General features: G+C 46.8%; 1 protein-coding gene across 18 annotated transcripts in view; it reads left to right on the top strand.

Moving 5' to 3' along the window:
- Pou2f2 (POU class 2 homeobox 2) overlaps positions 1 to 14,353 on the top strand; it is a 76,843-nt gene that overhangs the window by 59,201 nt on the left and 3,289 nt on the right. For 7 of the 18 annotated variants that reach the window (XM_078031973.1, XM_040278832.2, XM_040278830.2 and 4 more), the window contains 9 exons: positions 7,592 to 7,697; positions 7,833 to 7,924; positions 10,280 to 10,441; positions 10,591 to 10,732; positions 10,825 to 10,973; positions 11,050 to 11,226; positions 12,666 to 12,732; positions 13,902 to 14,103; positions 14,233 to 14,306. In XM_078031973.1, the coding sequence (XP_077888099.1) occupies positions 7,592 to 7,697; positions 7,833 to 7,924; positions 10,280 to 10,441; positions 10,591 to 10,732; positions 10,825 to 10,973; positions 11,050 to 11,226; positions 12,666 to 12,732; positions 13,902 to 14,103; positions 14,233 to 14,306 (1,171 nt within the window). The remainder of the gene's footprint in view (positions 1 to 7,591; positions 7,698 to 7,832; positions 7,925 to 10,279; positions 10,442 to 10,590; positions 10,733 to 10,824; positions 10,974 to 11,049; positions 11,227 to 12,665; positions 12,733 to 13,901; positions 14,104 to 14,232; positions 14,307 to 14,353) is intronic. The other 11 variants (XM_040278833.2, XM_078031976.1, XM_078031975.1 and 8 more) reach the window with 3 other exon arrangements.

Below are 14,353 nucleotides of genomic sequence, written 5' to 3'. Positions count from 1 at the left end.
ATGAGATGGCAGTGGCCACCAATGTTCGTATTTGAGGAGAATGTTGCAATTCCCAGAGCGCTCTCTGGATGATATTACTCAGGCCTCAGAGCAACCCAGTGAAGAACAAGACACTCTTCTCCCCTTTCTGTAGATAAGAAAACTGAGGCCCTGAGAGAGAAATGACCTAGTAATAATGATTCCAAAGCCTCAGTCTTTTGGGGACATTTGCAGCACCATTCCAGACAGTAAAGGAAGTTTAGGCCCCAAAGATAACTTTGCTTCCCTGGGTCATGTGCCAAGAAGTTGTCATGAGGACCAAGACTCAAACCCCTGAATTTCTAAACTGGAAGGGACGCTTAGGAGGGCGTCCCTAACCTCCCACCAGTGTAGGAACTCCTTCATGCCATCCTACCACGCCTCTCAGAGTGTCAGGAAGCCTGTCCTCATTTATTTTATTTTATTTTACTTATCTTTTGTGCTGGGATGGAACCTCATGTATGCTAGACTCCACCACTGAGTGCTCCACCACTGAGCTGTGCTGCCAATCCTAAACTTTAGTTTTAATTGACAAGTAATGATTGTTAATGTTTATGAAATACAATGTGATGTTTTGATTCTTGTATACATTGTGGAATGATCAAATCAGAGTAATTGCCATATTCATCAGTCCAAATAGCACCATTTCTGGGTGGTAAGAACATTTAAAATCTGCTGTTTGGGTTGGGGGTGTAGCCCAGCACTTGCCTAGCACACTTAAGGCTGTGGATCTGATCTCCAGCCCTGTATTAAAAAAATTTTCTCTTGGGCTGGTGTTGTAACTCCGTGGTAAATCACTTGCCTAGCACATGTGAGGACCAGGGTTCAATCCTCAGCACCACATAACAATAAATAAATAAATAAGGGTATTTGGGATCTACAACTAAAAAAAAATCCTCTCTTTTATCGATTTTAGGATGTGCAATAACACTGTCATTATCTATAGACCCTGTGCTGAGCCATAGAATACTATAATTTATTCCTCCTAACTGAAACTTTGTAACTGTCGGCCAATGTTCTCCCACCTGTCCTCATTTAGAATATCATCAATCATAATTTACTTGCTTCCCAGACCCCACCCCTTCCTGTTCTCCAGTCTGGACTTTACTGAAGGTTGCCCGTGTCTTAGCATGAGGTGTCTAGACTGGTCATAGTTTGCCATATTAGGCATGTGGGCCAACACTATTCCAGTCATGGTGGATGAGAGCCACAGGAGTGGGCTGTCTGCCCTGTGCACTGGAGTGAGGCACAGCACCTGGGCTGTGTTTCAGCTGGTTGGCTCTGGGACCCACATCTCCTCAAGTTCACTGTCATAGCTTTCTCCCTCCCAAGCTCAAATGAGAAAGTGAGAAATTATCCCCCCCCACCCATTCACTCATGTAACATATAAACCACTTTTTTGTCCTCAGCCTGCGACTAAAATCCTAGCTGCGGCAAAGCATAGCTGATCTGTACTGAGGTTTTCTCTCATTCATTTATTGAAAATATGTTGATTGCCTGTTACAGGTTTGCAATAGGAATGGAGGGTGATCAGAATACAGTGATGAGCAAGAATTGGTCCATTCCTTCTCAGTTGTAGTAGGGTGTGCTGGGTGCGCTAAACCTCTGGGCTAATTTTCCTCAGAAGTTGGGGACAGAGCAGTTGATCAGAAACTATGCCGGCCAAGGGCCCTCCCTACCACAGCTTCTCTGCTTAACTAACTTTTCCACCATTTGTCTCAGACGTAACACGCCCCCTAGTGGCTTTAGCAAGCCACGTGGAATCTAGATTGTGGAGAAATGGGGCCCCCTACTGGCTAATCCCAGTCCTTACCCTGCTCACTGTTCACCCAGAATCTTTTCTTTTAGTCCTTTAGTCAGCAAATATTTGGTGGACATGCCATGCCCAGGCACCTTTCTCAGTGGGGATAAGGTAGACAAGCTTGTGCACATGGAGCTGATGCCCACTTTAGTTGGGGAGATGCATAGGAAGCAGATAACTGCAATGTTGGCGAGAATGTGATGTAGTGTCAGAAGAAAAGGAAGACCCTTTATCAGAACAGGGAAAGCCTCTCAGAGAGGGGCATTTGATATATCCTTGAATGAGGAGGGGCCAGATGTGCAGATCTAGAGGAATAGCAAAGACCCTGAGGTGAGGACTCCTTGGGTTCAGTGATAGGAAAGAGGTCGCTGTCGTTAGTTAGGTCAGGGTTTGAGAAGCCTTGAGGTGAGAAAGGAGGGATCAACGGGGGCCTGGGGCAGGTAGGGCTGCAGCAGGGAGTAGGTTCTGTTATAAATGTGATGAAAATAAAGGAAGGTTTGTGGTTCTGTTTATATTTTAGAACAGGGACCAGGAGTCCACAGACCATCCCAGGAAGGGTCAGTGGATGGCATTCAGAGAGTCCATGAACTTGGATGGGAAAAATATATATATGCCTCAATTTTTACCATTTGCTAACCAAAAACACATAGTGTTTCCTTCTATTGTGAGTGCAGACAAGAGGCCACAGTAGTATTAGTAGTACTTGAACTGTTACCAATAGGATGTACAGAGATTTTCTTATCCCCCTCTAGAGATATTGCATATCTCTCAGTATATTGTTTTCTCCAGGTGCAGGGACACACACCTGTAATCTCACATACTTGGGAGGCAATGACAGGAGGATCACAAGTTAAAGGCTGGCCTTGGCAATTTAGCAAGATCATGTCTCAAAATAAAAAATAAAAAGGGCTGGGATGAAGCTCAGTGGTAGAGCACCCTGGGTGCAATTCCCAGTATACACATACACAAAAAAGTGTATTTAAGTATTGTGTGTGTATATATTTATATATATATATATATATATTTTCACATCATTGCTTTGAAATTATAGAAGTTATCAGACCTATTGCTGGATCCTCTTATTTGATGTGCTTGTAAAGAAACCTATAGATTACTTATTACAATGTAAAATATACTTAACTGAATTTCAATATGATTGATTTAATTGAAATCCCATGTTTTATTTTGTGTGTTTTTAATTCTGAGAATGGAGTGATACCTTGTTTCAGATGTCAAAGAATTCATGGCATAAGCCAGGCATTGTGGCACATCCTGTAATCTCAATGACTCAGGAGGCTGAAGCAAGAGGATCACAAGTTCAAGGCCAGCCTTAGCCATTTATTGAGACCTTCAGTAAGTTAATGAAACCCTGTCTCAAAAAATAAAAAGGAGCCAGATGCAGTGGCACACATCTGTAATCCCAGTGGCTCAGGAGGCTGAGGCAGGAAGATCAAAAGTTCAAAGCCAGCCTCAGCAAAAGCGAGGTGCTAAGCAACTCAGTGAGACCCTGTCTCTAAATAAAATACAAAATAGGGCTGGAAATGTGGCTCAGTGGTTGAGTGCCCTGAGTTTAATCCCCAGTATCTCAAATAAAGTAAAATAAAAAGGGCTGGGGATGTAGCTTAATGGTAAAGCACTCAAAGCACTAGATGGTTCAATCCCCAGTACTGTTAAAAAAATGAGGACATATGAATGTGCAGAATTACATTTCATTAGATCCCTCTCTGGCTGCTTTGGAAGAATGGATGGTCAGGGACAAATGGTATGGTGGCTTCATCCAGGATGGTGACGGTGGGGAGAAAAAGAAGTAGAGGGAGCTGGTAGAAAGTGAGCTGGATTGGATGGATAGCAGAGAGAAAGGGAAAGTAGGAACCACAGATGACCCCTGAGTCTTGGTCTGGTTAACTGGATGGGTGTGGATAATTTTTTAAATCTATATTTCTCACCATGAGATCCTCTACAACCCAGGATTCACTTTCCCCATCCTCTCTCCTGCTGATTCAGGATGCAAATCACAGACACCTCTTTTAGGCTTCTGGCAGGAAAGGGGAGTTTTCATTGAGAATCATGCTAAGGAGAGGTACAAATTACCAAGTATTTTAATCAACATACTAAGAGTCATAGCAAATCAGAAAAAAATCAAATAAGACTTTCTAGTTTTTTCCCATTGGATTCAATCCAGTGGGCATATAATGGGAGTTTCTGAGGGTCTTTTAAGGGTTATGGATACAAGAAGTTAAATAAGACATGCCTCTTCCTGCTAGAGTTTCAGTCTAGCAGAGGAAGAAAGTACATCAACAAACTTGTTGTCTTGTGAGAGGGCAGCACAGAGCAGGGTGGGTCTCCTTTTCTGAGGCCTGAAGAGTATACAGTTTGGAGGGCTTTGAAATAAAAAGAAGACAATATTATGAAATATTAGGTCAAGAGCTTTGGAAGGGTCTATTGTAAATGGAGGGCTGTAAAGCTTAATATTTTTTGCTTTGAAGTTCATCTACATCTGAAGGGAGACAGCCATGGGTATGTTATTGGGCTGCAGTAGTTAGGAGAAGGAAGGCAGAGTGGACTTGGTCTCACAGGATATAGTGGAAGACTTCAAAACCCTTACACTGGACACTGAGGGGACTGGCAGCTAGAGGGAGGAAGCATCAGCATACCTCCTCCTCTGCTGGCAATGGAGAAAGCAGAGGCTTCTCCTTTCAGGGAGATAGGGAACAGCCTTGAATTGTTGTAAGATGAAAGGTTGGAAAAGCATGGATGTTGGTCGCCACTATTTGGGTGGGCGGGGGCAGGACACCTGAATATTTGTTTGGACAAGATAAATGTTCCAAATCTAAGAAATGCAGAAGGATTTACAGCACGACCTGTTTCTGGTATAGTTTTCCAAATATTATCTATGCATACCCAAATCAATACCTATATTTACACTTTTTACACAAATAATCGCACATCATATCCATTGTTTTGCCTCTTGAGATTTCCACTTGACAGGACATTCTGGAGACTTCTATATCAAGACACAAAGAGTCTTCTTTTGATGATTGCATAGTGTCCACTGTGAAGATCCACTCTAATTCACCCACCCATCCTCTATTGCTTCATGACCAACTGATTCCTACTCTTGCTAGAACACTGCATGCTGCTGGGAATATCCTTCTATGGAGGTCATTTTGCACAAGTGTGAATGTGTCTTTAAGACAAAGTCCTAGCAGTGGAACAGCAGTGTCAGAGGATAAGTAATTTGCAATTTTTATAGACATTGCCAAGTTCCCCCTGGCCAGTCACAGGAAGAGTGTTTTCCCACATTTCCACTGTGGTGTCTTGTGCACTGTTTTCATCTTTGCTGATCTGAGAGATGAAAAGAGCACCTCAGTGTAGTTCTATTTGTTACTTGTGATGTGAATTCACTGTACTTCCTTTGGTAGGCGCTCTCTAGAGTACTGGATCATTAGTATTTTTCTTATGGATTTGTAATTGCTCTTTATTAGAGAAATCAACCTTTTCTGTCGAGTTGCTTATATTTTTCTCAAATGGTTCATTTCCTGGGACATTAAATTGGTCTTTAGCATTGAAAGGAATTGAGGGGCATATGCCAACACCCCAAATTTCCCAGAAGAGAAAAATATCATAAATAATGTTATAGCTTTCAGCTACATATACATAAAATTTGGAAAGTAAATGATGAAGTATGAGTTTTTGTCCATAACATGAATATGTGGAACACCTACTGGGTGCTAGGTGATATTCTAGTGCTAAGGATACAGTGTTGTGATGGGAAGAGCCAAGATCATGCTCTCATGCAACTGACCTCCTAGTGAGGGCGGCACACTATGAATGAGGAGACAGAAAGAGCCACCCCTGAAGTCTGATGAGGCTTGTGAAGGAGGTGAAATGGGGATTGAGAAAGGGAGGTGGGGTTGTGGGCATCTCTGAGGAGAGTTTGTTTGAGAACTAGAACATGCCCATAGAGGGAACTGAATGTGCAATGGTCCTGAGACAGGAAAAAATTTGGCTCAGAATAGGGCTGAGTGTCTGGAGAGGACAGAAGGAGGGGTTGAGGTCAGGGAGAACTGCACAGGCCTATATAAAGGCCTTCTACCCAGGTGAAGAGTTTTGATTGCAGTGTGTATGGGGGTGTTGCTTTTCCTTTTGGAAATGTCCAAGCATAGAAGTAGAGAGGCTGATGCAGTGAACCTCATATGCCTTCCGCCCAGCTTAACAGACACCAACATTTTGTCAGTCCTACTGGCAAGTAGGATTTCATCCATACACCTCACTTTTTTGGTGGTGGGGTGGGCTGGATTTTATTCCTCTGTTTCTTCCCCTGCCTGACACCCTTAAAAGAAAAACTTCACTGAGGTATAACACATACAGAAAAGTGTACATAGACATACAGCTCAATGAATACCTACAAAGTGGGTGTGCCCATGAACTGGCATCCAGAAGCTTCCCAAGCTCCTGACAGGAAATGAAACGAGGAAAATCAACAGGTGTTCTTTTCTGCAACTAGCTTCTTTCACTTAGGAGGCTCAGGAAGTTGGTGCTATTGTGTGTGATGTCAGGTAGACTCTGGACGCTCATCTTCATTGCTGTAGCATCCATTGAATTATTTACCCACCCTGCTGTGAGGCACGGGGCTGTCTTCAGGTTCTGGCTATTTCCAATGGCCTACATGGACACTGTAGCCCGTCTTGTGGAGAACATTCATACACATTTATGGTGCTTCATACCCAGGGGAGGAATTGCTGGATCATAAGGCAGGTTAGGTTCAGTTTCAGTAGATACTGGATTAATTTACTAGGGCTGCTCTAACAACCACAAATTGTGTGACTTAGACAAGAGAAACTACTTTCTCCCAGTTTGGGGGGCTAGAAGTCTAAAACCAAAGTGTTGGCATGTTGATCCCTTTGAGGGCTGTGAAGAAAACATCTGTTCTGGAAGTCTGTCCTTGGCTTGTAGAAGGTCATCTTTCCCCTGTGTTTCTTCACATCATCTTTCCTCTGTTTCCAAATTTGCCCTTTTATCAGGACATCAGTCATAATGGACTAGAGTCCACTCTAATGACTTTGTTTTAACTTGATCATCTGCAAAGACCCTATTTCCAATAAGTTTATGCTCTGAGGTTCTGAAGATTAAGATTCCAGTATATCTTTTTATCAGTTCATAACAGTGCAAAAGAGTTGCCCAAAATGGTTTTGCCAATTTACAAAGTCTCTATTTGCTGAAGTATTTTAAAACCAATTTGGGGTATCTATTCACTTCTCTTAGGAGTGTTTTATAAAAGAAGAAAGACTTAATTTGATTTACATTTTTAAAGAATATTTATTTTTTAGTTGTAGTTGGATACAATACCTTCGTTTCATTTATCTATTTTTTATGTGGTGCTGAGGATCGAACCGGGGCCTTATGTGCTCAGCGAGTGCTCTACCACTGAGCCACATCTCCAGCCCATTTGGTTTACATTTTTAAACAAACCTATTTGTTCTGCAGTAATGTATGGCAAGGCAAATATTTCATTAGGAAGGAAAATAAATAAATAAAGAGCGAGCTCTCCTAAGACTGCTCATATGGGACTCCCTGGTACCCCATGGCAAAAGAAGCCTCTGGGTGCCCTCAGCTCAGGGTGCTGTTCAGAGACTGATGGACTCCCTTGCTGCCCAGTGCCAGATTGCACTGTTCCTGTTTTAGTCCCTTGGGGACTGAGGTGATACAGAGAGGGAGGAATCTGGCCAGGACTCAGGCTGATGGTCTTTCTGTCCATCACCTTTCTGCCAGGACATACAGCAGCTCCTCCAGCTCCAGCAGCTGGTGCTTGTGCCAGGCCACCACCTCCAGCCACCTGCTCAGTTCCTGCTGCCGCAGACCCAGCAGAGTCAGCCAGGTAAGTCTCCTCTCCTGTCCCTACTCCCTCACAAAACAAACAAACAAACAAAAATCCACTTCCCTGATGCCTCAACAGTATTCCCTCACCTCCCCCAACCCTCCCTCACCCTGTGTATCCCCCATTTCTCTCCAGGCCTGCTACCGACGCCAAATCTATTCCAGCTACCTCAGCAAACCCAGGGAGCTCTTCTGACCTCCCAACCCCGGGCCGGGCTTCCCACACAGGTGAGAGGGTCCTCTGAGTGTGCCCAGGCCAGGCTAGTAGCAGGGCCCTTGGCTGGGTGAACAGAGGTGGTGTGTGTGGGGGAGTCTCATTTTCATTGCCCACCCCAAAGCCACAGGAACCAAGACAGAAGCTGGGGAATCTGCCACAGATTTTCTGTGTGACCCCAAAACATGCTTCCTGTCTGGATCAATGCCTTCCTCTAGAGAACGAAGGGAGTCAATCTAGACTAGTGCTTCTTAACCTTTGCAGGCACACAGACTCCTTTGAGAATCTGAAGAAAGATTTAGATCTGATGATCCCCATGCCCTCAAAATGTACATCTTAACAAACACAAACTTTCAGGAGGTTGCAAGGCTTTCTGTTAGAAATGCCTTGGTTTCTTCCAGCATGAAACTGGAGGGTGCTTGTGAGCAAGGCATCTGTTAGGCGCTAACTCATGTTCATTTCCCAGACTTAGAGTCTGTCCTGGGAGAGGGGCCCACAGATGTTTTATTTTACCATCATCAGCTTAATTCCCAGAAAGCACCAATTTCCAGCTTCTCTTCACAAATCAGAATATCTTGCAAAACTGATGTATATTCATGTGATTACCTGGAGGCAGTGAGTGAGTTGCCCCTTCCCCCGCCCTTAGAAAGGTATCAGCTCTCCAGGGCATCTCAGGGTCCTCTTGCCTGGACCCTTTTCCTTCAGTTTGCCGCCTGAGTTCTAGAGTTTAATGAGACTTTTTCACATCTTTTACTTAGTTCAGTTTTTTTCCTTTTTTTTTTTTTTCTTGTACAACCCTTTCAGAAAATATACAGAGGTTGGGGGTGTAGCTCAGTTAAAGAGTGTATGCTTAGCCTGCTCAAACCTCTGGGTTCAATTCCCAGTGCCCCTCAACACACACACACACACACACACACGAACTAGTTCAGAAAGACTGAAAAGTTTAAAGACCAATACAGGTCTTGGCTACAGCGCTGAAATTAAAATGCTCTGAAAGTCAAGGTGTTCTTGCAACATTGGCACCAGACTCATTTGGCTGCAAAAGCTGCTCTGCCTAATATGGGGCAGTGTATGACTTCCTATGTCTCTTGGTATAATATTCCTGCTGCTGCAGAACTGCTAATGTGTCCGATTACAAGGTAATGCCTTTATCCTGATTGGGAGGTGTCACCTTATCTATAATACATGCCCTATATATAAACTTCCCAAACTCTGAAAAACTTAGGATTTCCAAACCACAGCTGGTCTCAGGGTTTGGGATCATCAGGGGTGACAGACATCCCTATTCCTACCATCTGCTTTAGACTTTTTATTTTTAGAACAATGAAGCATTCCAGATAGAACTCTTGCTTCTTTGCCCATCTCTCTCATTGTCCTCCCTGTCTTTGTTTTTATATTTTATTTGCAATCTACAATTTTGGGGGGGTACCTGGACTGGACTCAGGGACACTCAAACACTGAGCCACATCCCCAGACCTATTTTGGGTTTTATTTAGAGTCAGGGTCTCACTAAGTTGCTTAGCACCTTAGTTTTTCTGAGACTGGCTTTGAACTCTCGATCCTCCTGCCTCAGCCTCAAAAGCTGCAGGGAATACAGGTGTGCACTACTGCACCCAGCCTATCTACAATTTTTTTATGACTTAAATTTTTTAGAGCAGTTTTAGACTCACAGCAAAACTGAACAGGGAAGGTAGATCCCATATACCTGCTGTCCTTCACATGCAAGCCTTCCCCTTTATCAACATCCTCAACCCAAGTGGTGCATGTGTTACAGTCAGTGAACCTACATGGACACATTGTTATTACCAAAGTCCATAGCTTGAACATCAGGGTTCACTCTTGGTGTTGTACATTCTGTGGGTCTGGAAACCCACTTATTTTTAACCTGATTCTTCCAAAACCCTAGTGAGCAGCCAGAGCAGCAATGATGGTTTTCCCCCTTGTAGAGGGAGAAACGGGAGGGGGGGCAGGGAAGTTACAAGCCTTAGCCTGAGCTGTCCAGCAATTCGGTGGCACAGCCAGAGCCAGCCTTTGATTCCTTGGTGGAGAGGAGGAGGGAAGTACCACTCCCCTCCTCCTCATTCCAGGGAACAAGCACTTGGCAAGAGAAGCTGGCTGCTCCTTCTAGGGGATTGCAGATTCTAAGGGGCAGTGCAGAGAGTTCCAGGCAATGACAGGACCCATGAGGGGCAGCAGAGTGGAACCTTTAATGGGATTGACAGTGAATGTTGAGGTGCTTCCTGGGGCAAGTGGTGGGGAGCCTGCAGGAAGAGTCTGGACTGCAGGGAGGGACCAGGGACGCGCAGACACTGCTGAGCACCATCCTCGCCCTCCGTCCTGCTTCCCACCCCACCTGCCCGCCCCACCAGGCCGTGACCCGCCCCACGCTGCCCGACCCGCACCTCTCACACCCGCAGCCCCCCAAATGCTTGGAGCCACCATCCCACCCCGAGGAACCCAGTGATCTGGAGGAGCTGGAGCAGTTCGCCCGCACCTTCAAGCAACGACGCATCAAGCTGGGCTTCACACAGGTCTGGGGACACCCTGCAGGGTGGGAGGTGTGCAGCGTGGGGGTGTGGTCAGTTGATGGGGGTGTGGGGAGTAGACCGCTAATTGACAGGCACCCTAGTACTGGAAGACCTCTCCCTGACCTCAGCTCCGTATTTACCCCATGGCTCAGGGTGATGTGGGCCTGGCCATGGGCAAGCTCTACGGCAACGACTTCAGCCAGACGACCATTTCCCGCTTTGAGGCCCTCAACCTGAGCTTTAAGAACATGTGCAAACTCAAGCCTCTCTTGGAGAAGTGGCTCAATGATGCAGGTGAGATTGAGCTGGAGCTCTAGGGTTGGGGACCTGATGCGGGCTGTGGCGGGGGGAGGGCCCTCTCAAGCCCATGTCTCCTCCTGGCACAGAGACTATGTCTGTCGACTCAAGCCTGCCCAGCCCTAACCAGCTGAGCAGCCCCAGCATGGGTTTTGACGGGCTGCCCGGCCGGAGACGTAAGAAGAGGACCAGCATCGAGACAAATGTCCGCTTCGCCTTAGAGAAGAGTTTTCTAGCGGTGAGGCCCCATCCTCCTTGGCGGCCCAGAGGGTGGCAGGAGGGAAGACCAGTGCTAGCGAGCCCTCTGCCCACAGAACCAGAAGCCTACCTCAGAGGAGATCCTGCTGATCGCCGAGCAGCTGCACATGGAGAAGGAAGTAATCCGCGTCTGGTTCTGCAACCGACGCCAGAAGGAGAAACGCATCAACCCCTGCAGCGCGGCGCCCATGCTGCCCAGCCCAGGGAAACCAGCCAGCTACAGCCCCCATCTGGTACCTTGAGGGCCCTCTGGGGGGCAGGGGAGCCACAAGCCCGGTAGACACCTGTGTGAAACAAACCTACCTGGTTGTCCACAGGGCCTAGAACAGAGGCCCCTGGGGACAGTCACATAGAAAGTACAGTCATACCGGGAACACAGAGTTTCCAAGCACAGATATACACTGACACAGAGTTCTCACAGGAACATAGCAACATGGGGATGGATATATATGACCAGGGAATGGACCAGGCTCACATCCATACAGAGACAGGGAGAGGTTGTTTTTTTTTGTTGTTGTTGTTTTTGTTTTTTTAGTTTTGGTTTTTACCTGGCGGGGACATCATTATACCCATGGGGGAACCCTCAGGACCACAGCTTGTGCACAGGCCCACTCAGTATCATACACAACTGGGACATCCTTTTCCCATTCCTTTATTTCCATTTGTGGAAAGGGCTCCAGAGGAGTGCTACTCCAGAGAGGAGCCCCCTGCCCCAGGGGTGTGGAAGGAAGAGGGACCCTTTGAGCTGAATCATAAAGAATAAGCCAAAGCCGGCCATGTGAGGAGAAGGGCCTCGCAGGTGAAGGGAGTGGTGTGTACACAGGCCTAGATGCTGGAGTGCCAGGCTTATTTGCAGGAACTCCTGGGCGGTTTTGAGTGGAGCTACAATGTCGAGTGGGGATGGCTGGAAGCAGGAGCCCCAAGTTCATGACGAGGAACTTGAATTTGATCTTGAGTAGTGAGGAGCTAAGAAGGAGTATTAAGATGGGGAGGGACAGGGTCAAATTCAGCAAGGCTTCTGGGGCTGATAGAAAGGTGAGATTGGAGGTAGGGATGATCCCAGGAAATCAAGTAATATGACATCCCAACACTGACACAAAGATTTTATCTTTGAGGGCAGGTGTGGCTGGGTACAGTAGCACATGCTGGTAATCTAAGCAACTCGGGAGGCTGAGGCAGAAGGATCACAAGTTCAAAGCCAGCCTCAGTAACTTAGAGAGATCCTCCCTCAAAATAAAAAATTAAAAGGGCTGGGGAGGTAAAAGGGTAAAGTAACCCTGGATTCAGTCCCCAGTACCATAAAAAAATTTTTAAAAAGGCAAGTATCTTCATTCTGGGAGAACCAATGTCAGCAGGAGCACAAAGAACAGTTGCTCCTCAGTTCAGTCACTATAGGAAGGACATGTCATTGGAGGACGTGAGCCGGACTAGAGAGTACCAGGTGGGAGGCAGGGAGACCTCTCAGTTGAGAATTATTCCTTCCTGATTGTGACTCAGACTCACCTAGGGTAAATGTGAGGAAAGATATAATGGAAAGCAAGTGACATAATACAAATGTAGCATTGTATACAAAGTCCCTTGGGGAGGACACTGGGAGTCATATGCACAGGGAGCATCATGGGGGTTTCTGGGAGACAATGGCCTAAACATACCTCTTTTTCTCTCTCCCCAGGTCACACCCCAAGGGGGCGCAGGGACTTTACCATTGTCCCAAGCTTCCAGCAGTCTGAGCACAACAGGTCAGGAGGGCAGAAGGCCGGGAGGGGAGTGGGAGGATGCTGCGCAGGCTGTAGCCTGAGGTTCTCCAGTGGCTGTGTGGCCATGGGCCTCAGGCTGAGTCTGGAGGTTGGGGGTCAGGGGGAGTAGGAAGGACAGAGGATAGAAGGCAGACCCTCCTCCTCTTCCACCAGAGCACCAGGGCTCTAATCTGCTCCAGGATTTCCTGTGAGAAAAGCAGGAGGTGGCTAAAAAGTGACACACATAGCTTTTGTCCCTGGCCTCTGTCATTTATAAGCTATGTGAAGTCAAGAAGTTACTTTACCTCTCTGAGCCTCAATTTTTGTAATGTATATTATGAAAGGCAGCCACTCGGCTAAGATATGCTTATAAATATACACAGACCAGAGTGCAGGAACTGGAGTGGCTCAGTGGTAGAGTGCTTGCCTAGCATGACAGAAGCCCTCAGTTCAGTCCTCAGAACTGTAGTAGTACTGGTAATAATAATAATAGTAATAATAATAATAATATAAACAAACACTATATTGCCCCCTTAGTTTCCTCAGTTTAAGAAATCATAAGTAGAGGTTTATAAATAGTTAGTGGGAGCCTGGCACCATTCTAAGCTCCTTATAAAGCTTATAGACTGATTTGTCACACCCATTTTATGAGTTAGGTTCTATTATATCCCCATTTTCCAGAAGAAGGAACTGAACATTGGAGAGGTGAAGGCGCTCATCTCAGGGCACAGCTGTGACATGACAGAGCCAGGAAACTTAATCCCAGACAGAGCATACTGGCCCTCAGTCCCTCCCTGCCCTGCATGCCCATACTCATGCCCTCTTTGTGGCCTCTAGAAGGAGTCCCTAAATGGGGTTTTGTCTCCTGGGTGCCCCATTTCTTGTCAGTGTCAAAGTGGTTCAGGTGTGGTTTGCAGATCCAGCATCTGTCTGGCACAGGTTCAGTAGGAGGCCGCTGCTCTTACTAAGGTTATTGGGAACCACTTTCCCATTGCAGAGGCACAAGGAGATGACTCTGGGCTCAGGGAAGAGGGAACAGGGATGTCTAGTCTGTTCTGCTGAGGAGATGCTGAGTGAGCTGGAGGAAATGACAAGCTGGGGTTGATCCCGGCTTCCTTGATGGGGGACTTAGTGGAAGCTGAAGACCCCATCTCTCTGTCTCTTTCTGGCAGTTACTACCTTATCCTCAACTGTGGGGACGCTCCACCCCAGTCGGACAGCTGGAGGGGGTGGAGGCGGGGGCGGGCCCGTGCCCCCCCTCAATTCCATCCCTTCTGTCACTCCCCCACCCCCGGCCACCACCAACAGCACAAACCCCAGTCCTCAAGGCAGCCACTCGGCTATCGGCTTGTCAGGCCTGAACCCCAGCACGGGGTAAGTGTGCAGGTGCAGGCAGGGAGGCTGTGGGGAGAAGCTGGGTCGCTGCTGCTTTCAGGGTGGGGAGCTGCACCCCAGTTCCTGCAGCTCCCTGCCCCTGCTAACGCCTCTGCTTTGCTCTTGCAGAAGCACAATGGTGGGGTTGAGCTCCGGGCTAAGTCCAGCCCTCATGAGCAACAACCCTTTGGCCACTATCCAAGGTGCGTGCTGCCTCATGTCACTCCCATTGTCACCAGTCCCATCCTCT

This window comes from Ictidomys tridecemlineatus, chromosome 15 (assembly GCF_052094955.1).
Source record: "Ictidomys tridecemlineatus isolate mIctTri1 chromosome 15, mIctTri1.hap1, whole genome shotgun sequence".
Classification (NCBI taxonomy): domain Eukaryota; kingdom Metazoa; phylum Chordata; class Mammalia; order Rodentia; family Sciuridae; genus Ictidomys; species Ictidomys tridecemlineatus.
Note: the sequence above shows the minus strand (reverse complement) of the source record. Positions and strands in the feature narration are given on the sequence as shown.